The sequence below is a fragment of the Rhyacophila brunnea genome, unplaced genomic scaffold (assembly GCF_057557595.1).
Source record: "Rhyacophila brunnea isolate RB1 unplaced genomic scaffold, BYU_Rbru_1.0 scaffold_2, whole genome shotgun sequence".
Classification (NCBI taxonomy): Eukaryota; Metazoa; Arthropoda; class Insecta; order Trichoptera; family Rhyacophilidae; genus Rhyacophila; species Rhyacophila brunnea.
The window spans coordinates 21,138,516-21,145,772 of NW_028232859.1; the positions used below are offsets into that span (position 1 = coordinate 21,138,516).

A 7,257-nucleotide genomic window follows, 5' to 3' on the forward strand; every position below is an offset into this window, starting at 1 on the left:
CATTGTGGTTACACCAGAAAAAAATATAATAAAATATATTTGTAATTATGTATTAAATTTTGTACAAAAAAAATAGGTACCTATTTGATTTTAATAACCATAAAAATCTATGTAATACATTATATACAACACCATATTGTTCGATATCGAAAAATAACAGTGGCGCATTTGATTGTAAGTGATTTTAGCTTATTACTCTTAAAATACAGATTCCAGTTAGAAATATATAAATTATTCAGAAATATGTGTCATATCAGTCAAACATTAACTGTTTGAATAATAATAATATGTTCAAAATGTTATTTTATTCCATGTGATGGCAGCATTCTAGGATGGTAGGCAATATTAGTCTATGATGGTAGGATTGTCTCTGGATTAAAAATTTGACAGTAGAAAAGTCGGGGGTCGGATTTTTCATTTTTCAACTTTGTCGGAAAAACACCAATAAAATGGCAGCCGTGACCAAAGCTTCGGGCTTCATGAGTTAGTAGTATTTCTATACATTTTATTCTAATGCGATGTGTATATTTACCATGATTAATATAACGGTATTGTGACTTAACTCTAGAATTACAATATTATTACATAACTTTTTTTTTCCAGACAGTTTGAGACGATGGGCATTCAGTGCATCAGGATTCAATAAATATGGTGAGTTGCGAGTCTTTATCATATTTCCACCTGAACTCATATAGTTGTTGCTTGGAAACTTGGTATTTCACGACTTAATGACCTGCTGTCTCATTTTTTAAGGTTAAGTTGTCACAATATTGTAAGTAGGTACTATGTAATATATTATGTATCTAGTTTACTGCCAGTGTTTCATATTTAATTGACTGTACTCGTATATCTGAATTATTTTAATGTATTTCACTACGACCTTACCTACCAAGGCAATAAATAATTGACTGCACAGATAGATTCACACTATTAGAAAAAGAACTATGACTAATTACTGTAATTTACCGCTAGCAACAGCATGCAGATTAAACTTTCACGACAATAACGGTCGATACATAAAAATGCAGATTGTCTTGTCAATCTCATTTTTCGAATGTAAACTAGACGCGTTTGTTGTTGTGTGGTGCGCGGTGTTATATCGGTGTGCCAGGGTCTCCACTATTGTTCTACCGCACTAGAGTAATTAGTTAGGTACAGTAACCTATTGACAAATGAAAACTTTTTCTTTTCATGTGCAAATTGATCATTATTTGTTAGTTGTCATTGATTTGTGAAAACCATCCTTTCTAATGTGATAACTAATAACCATCTTCTTTTCAGCGCTTAGTGAAAACAGTCTATTGAATTGTGCAAATATACATTCCCCTAATAAAATTATATAATGTTTGTGCAACATGTACTTATCACTGAAATTGAAGCCTGAAAAAAAGTTCATCACTGTTCCCCTTCAAATCATTCACATGCCACAGTTTGACAGACACTGCAGTATATGAATGCACTGAACATACAAATTTAAAGTTAAAATTACAACCACATAATTTTTTGTATTCACGAGGTTCGAAATTCTGCATAAAATATATTGTATAGGGAACGTTAGGAAGTAGCAATATTATGGTATGGCCCCTCCATCCATAAGCGGGCCCCCCTACCTATGGCTAAGAATAAAGGCAATGTGACACTCGAAAATAGTGTTTACCAAATTGATTTCCAGATCAAATTAAAAGTAGGTGTTCAGTGTATTTTTAGCAATTTTTTAATACATCCACTTCAATTATTGAGTTGTCGAGTATCGACATACAATAATCAAAAATCACATTGTAAAACCACATATTTTAACATGTTATTATTCTTGAAGTAAAGTAGCGCGACAGGCGACTTTTTTTACTATTAGGGCAAATTTGTTATGTGAGTCCCCCCTGAGCCCTGTCAGCCCCCTTTGTGGGAGCCATGGCCCCTCTACATCACCGATAACACTAGAAGTACACTATTTTTTCTTTGTGACAGGGCTCTTCTATGATGATCTTTTGCATGAGACGGATGATGTAAAAGTTGCACTGCAACGCTTGCCACAAAATGTGATCGACGAGCGCAATTATCGCATCGTGAGGGCTTGCCAACTTTCAATTCAGAAAATCTATTTGCCGGAGGACCAATGGACCAAGTATGATGAGGACCGTAACTTCCGCTACCTCACACCGATTGTAAAACAAGTTGAGAAAGAAAGAGAGGAGCAAGAAAAATGGAACACCATGTATTGAATAATTGTTAAACAATGTATAAAAATGAAAACAACTTTAATTTTATTTAGTAATTAATAAATTATCTTGATTATTGAATAATTGAATTTCATTTTATTAGTTTTACTGAACTTCAGGAAAATACTAATTTGTGATTCCTTTCCTTTAATCCTTTCTATGCCGCAATTAGTTAATTGATAGTAATTAACATAAGAATTGGTGTAATTAGGGCGTCCAAAGGCTTTGGGCACTTAACCGGTTAAATCTAACAACTGGAAATAGTTCTAAACTAATCTAACAAGTAGTGTGTTATTAGTGCCAAATAATAAAACCTGGGAGCACTAACTGGATAGATCAACACCTCCTGCGTAGAAGATTGGAACTGCAAAATGGTAACTTTTCTAGTATGATTTCAATAAATTTTAATGACACCACAACGTTAATTGAAATGCTGGAATCATAATTTTTTAGTTATGCCCATGAAATATTAATTGAAATAAAAGGCAATTAAATCAAAATAGCCAAAAATGCAGTAGATGTCGAGATACTTATGAATTTTAGAATAATCTCATCAGATTTTAGCTACGTGGTCAGTGAACCGACACAAGAGAAGTGTAAATGGTAGTCAGGTAAAACTCTCAAGAATAAAGGCTAAATTATATAACCCCATTATAACCTTGATGGTATGTACTTACTCACACTGCAGACACAAAATATTTCCCTTGAATTTTTACAGTACAGTTGCATAACATGTTCATAGGATTTATATTATAATATCTATTATTATTTTCCATGTTTTAAATGAAATATATTTTGCATGCAAAAAATATTTTGAACGAAGCACCAACCTGTTTGCTCAAAATTGTTAGTTTGTAGCACAGTTTTGTAACTCAACTGAGTATACTTTTCAGGTAACTTTTTAATATGCAGATATTTATAAATGATAGCGAACATAGACAACAATCAAATTAGGCCTGCTATTCATGCGGCGGGACAAAAGTGCCACATTAGCGCACCTTGATATATTATAATATTTTGGTGAAGTTTTGCTGTCAAATGTCTGGGTGATTTTAAGGGCAAATAAGGTCAAAGTGAATTCATCTTATAATATTCGAAACTCCTATTATTTTTAGTAGCCTTAGAGCCCAATGCATAATTCGTACTTCAATTTTTCCTTAATCTCATTTAGTGCTAACACCGTGACTGGCACGTTTGGAGTACTTGGTCATTAGATATAATTGACGTGTTAGTTAAATGTGGTAATTAAAAGGTCAGCAGTGATTGTGTTAAGGAACCGAAAACCATATAACTATAGATTTAAAGAGTTATGAACACATCGCCTTCAGTATCCATACAATAACGAACTGTCATTTTGAGAGTAAATTTTACGGAAAAAAACTAGGTCAAGTAGGCAGTGCATTTTACCACGGACAGTGATATCGAAATAAAATCGCTTGTCTATATAACAGTACCTACATACACACAAATTCATTTAAAAATCCGTGTCCGTGGAATATTCATTGTTATAACCGTTACCTGGTTAGTAATTTGCAAAATAACCGCTAACCGGGTAGTATTTTTCCTCCGGTTAATTGGAAGCCCCTACCGAGAAGTACTTGAGTTGACACTTGCCATACTTTTTCATAGAAATAGTGATCATTCAAAATATATTGCAGAATGACGAAACCATAGACTAAATTTATGAGTATGATGGTAATGTGTTCGAACAGAAGTTCACCTGTATCATAATGGGTATTGGGATAAGTATAAAAAGTCAATTATATGTTACATTAAGTTTTAATTAAAAGATTTTTTCCAAAATTGATGATTAGTTTGATTACTATTTTACAATGATTCAGAAGACCTTGGGATTTAATATTTCATATAAAAAGGGCCTGATGACAGTCCAGTGCCATTAGTCTCACTAAATAACAAATAATAAAATACATTAGATTGCAGGATATAAAATTTATGGATGATTGAAAGAATAGAAAGAACAAACACAAGAACACACGATTTGGCACGATAGGAATCTGAGATTTTTTTACCATTAGATTAATTAGTGGAATTATAATAAAAACAATTTATAAGCTAATTGTATTAGGAAGGGACGATGGAAGACATCCAGTGTTTAAAATACATTTTTGATTTTAATTGCTTTCTTTGCCATTATGTATTATACTATATAGTAAGTAATTATCAAAGATGTTGAATCTTTTAACGGATGGAGCTTTCTGTGATTTCCATATTGTATTATTTTCAGTTTGACATAAGTGCCAGTTTTGTATATAAAACAAGTAAATAATACTATAACTCAACAACATAAGCGTAAAGTTTTAAACGCTGTCTTTGACTTTCATTGCTCAGACACTAGAGTGGCTAAGTGTGAAACAAGCCTGAATTGCATGTACTTGAATCAATTTGCAACTATAAAAAATTACTTTCTGGATCAAATATTATAGCGCCTGTACATGTGCATGGATTTACTTGCACCAATAGTGTGTATTTTAAACAATCGCGATAATAACTTTACACTTATGCTGACTATCTCGCCAATCTTATTCTTCAATAGTAAGCGAGACGCGATGTTATCATTATTTGACAGGTCATGAAAATCTGTTAACCCCATAATGAGCCATAGTTTTTTTTTTTCCGGCAGGGTCACCACTATCGTTCTACTGCGTAGGCGCAGATATCGAGCAAATTCCAACTGTCATAAAAATTCAGAGGCTTCCGAATTTTTTTGATTCATGCATGCAATCTAGCAACTTATAGGATAAAACATGTTTACACATGCATTTTCTTGTTATGGCTGCGATAATACGTACTGTCAGCAGTAAATCCATTCACGTGTAAACGGGGTATTGTGTTGTATCGGATCTACTGTTTGTATAATCATCGCTGCTGTTGTCTCAACACTCTTCTCAAACAAACCTCCCAGGAAACAATTTGTTTGCGTTTCCACATTATTTGCTGAATGCTGCTAATACACTCGTTACGTCGCTTGCAGATTTAACAATATTTTAATCCAAATACTCATTTTTTATCACATAAATATTCGATGACATTTTAAAAACATTTTCTTGCACATGTCTTAAATGGCCTGATCGAGATGGTGTTTTATTATAAAAATTTTAATATAATATTTTACCGCATAAAACAAACTGTTGGCGTAAATACAGCCGAGTTCAGGGATAAACTAATTAACCCCACTTACTTCATGCGTAGAAAAAGAGATGGGTTTCTGCGCACATTCACGGTTAAGTTGTTTGACTATAGTAACTTTTATGGATTTGTATGGAAATTAATGTTTTTGTTTTTTAAAACTTTCTTATGTTTAGACTCCATCTCGTCTATGTGGATCTTCAACATCTTTATTGAAATGTTGTTCTTTCCGATAAAAGAATACATATGTGTATCATATATTATAATATATTAATGTAAGTTTAAATATAAAATGAAATAAACGTAAGATATCAAAAGCTTTAAATATACATATTACGTGAAAGTAATCAAATATAATGAAAATAATTTTTACATACTTTCCTACTTAGATATCTTCTAGTACTTCACAATCTAGATTGTATTCTTTAGTTCAATATTCTGAACTGACTACAACAATTATTATTTGGTGTCCTAGTACATTTTCCATCAAATTTCAATCCTAATAAAGTACATTTGACATATTATACAAAAGAGTAATTATTAATGACTAAATAAAGTATTATACTTCTTTATAAATCTAAGTTAAAAATGAATATTAAAACATTCAGTGATTTTGAAAAGATTATATTACATTATCCATTCTGAGTTAACTTAACATAATATATATTTTTATAATAATATAGTCTATCTAATACTAAATACTTTTGTGTTTTTTACAAATTCGTTAATTATTAATTACGCTCAATAATAATTATTTTGTACGGAACTTGAATTGAAGTCCAAAAATATAATTTTTCATATATGTACCTATACAGAATTAGTGTCACATTGATAATATTTTATAATCTTCTGTCGTCAATAATGTTAATTAGAAATAAATAGGTTTCAGATTATTCGGTCATCGTGACAACGGGAACCTTCGAAAGACGCCAATCAAAATAATTTTTAGTCAAATAACAAATTCAAAATAATAAACAATCACTATTGAAAGTGTTCAATACATTTATAAAACATCATAACAATAAGTATTTACAAGGAACAATACAGCAAGTGTAGCTAAATGATTGATTTCAGTAATTGTAACATAATTAATTAATGAAACGGCATGTTCTTCAATGCAACTCAATGTATATTTTAAAACTAAATAAAATGTAAAAACTTCAGTGTACATAATTGTTGGAAAATAAAATTAGGTAGCTATTGGTAATTAAAAATTCTAAAGGTAATAATTATTATAGATGATATCAAATTAAAAGTAAAATAATGAATCAAATTACATTTACAACTTATGCCTACCTATTTTTTTTTAAAGAATTCATTTAAGGTAGATATTTAAAAAAAATGTTGAATATAAAATATCTTGGAGGTACTAGTTCTGACACTTCATGTGCTGATATGACTGTTAATTGCTTAATTTTATTAATATGGATGACAATTTACAAACGAGACAGAAAAATATTAACAGTAATAAGATTTTGAGCATTTCACAACTGAAGTGTCTTTCCATGGCAAAATTCATGGGAAGAGACACATATAGTAAAAATGTTATGAAAAGTATAATAGTATGTATGTATGTATTATAAAATCAATAATTCTATATTATGACTAAACAGAATTACAGACTATGTAAATTATTAATATTGCGTGAGGAATGATTATATTATGTTGCAATAGTGAAGATTATTCTTACACCTGTGCTTCGAAAGATGTTTCTTCCGGAAAAAAAAACAAATATTTTTGGAAATTTACCGAGAAGTAGGTGGGTACAAAAATACTTATGGATAGAGTATGGGGTGTACCGATGTTTTTACAGAGTGGCTAGAATACTATTGACACCACTGAATTGTTTGATCAGTTTACCTATTATAAATGCACTAAGTGCTTTTGGAATATC

The 7,257-nt window shown here is 30.9% G+C and overlaps 1 protein-coding gene across 1 annotated transcript; it reads left to right on the top strand.

The window, feature by feature from the left end:
• The first annotated feature begins 327 nt into the window (after positions 1–327).
• Positions 328–2,300, top strand: LOC147072037 (cytochrome b-c1 complex subunit 7-like). The gene is made up of 3 exons (XM_085946583.1): positions 328–483; positions 604–651; positions 1,966–2,300. The coding sequence occupies exons 1-3, from the start codon at positions 450–452 to the stop codon at positions 2,217–2,219; spliced, it is 336 nt and encodes a 111-aa protein (XP_085802709.1). The 5' UTR covers positions 328–449; the 3' UTR covers positions 2,220–2,300.
• Positions 2,301–7,257: the final 4,957 nt, after the last annotated feature.

Coding starts and splice junctions, on each gene's coding strand:
- LOC147072037 (XM_085946583.1), top strand. CDS start 450: ATGGCAGCCGTGACCAAAGCTTCGGGCTTCATGA. Junction 484..603: donor CAAAGCTTCGGGCTTCATGA/GTTAGTAGTATT, acceptor TTTTTTTTCCAG/ACAGTTTGAGACGATGGGCA. Junction 652..1,965: donor ATCAGGATTCAATAAATATG/GTGAGTTGCGAG, acceptor TCTTTGTGACAG/GGCTCTTCTATGATGATCTT.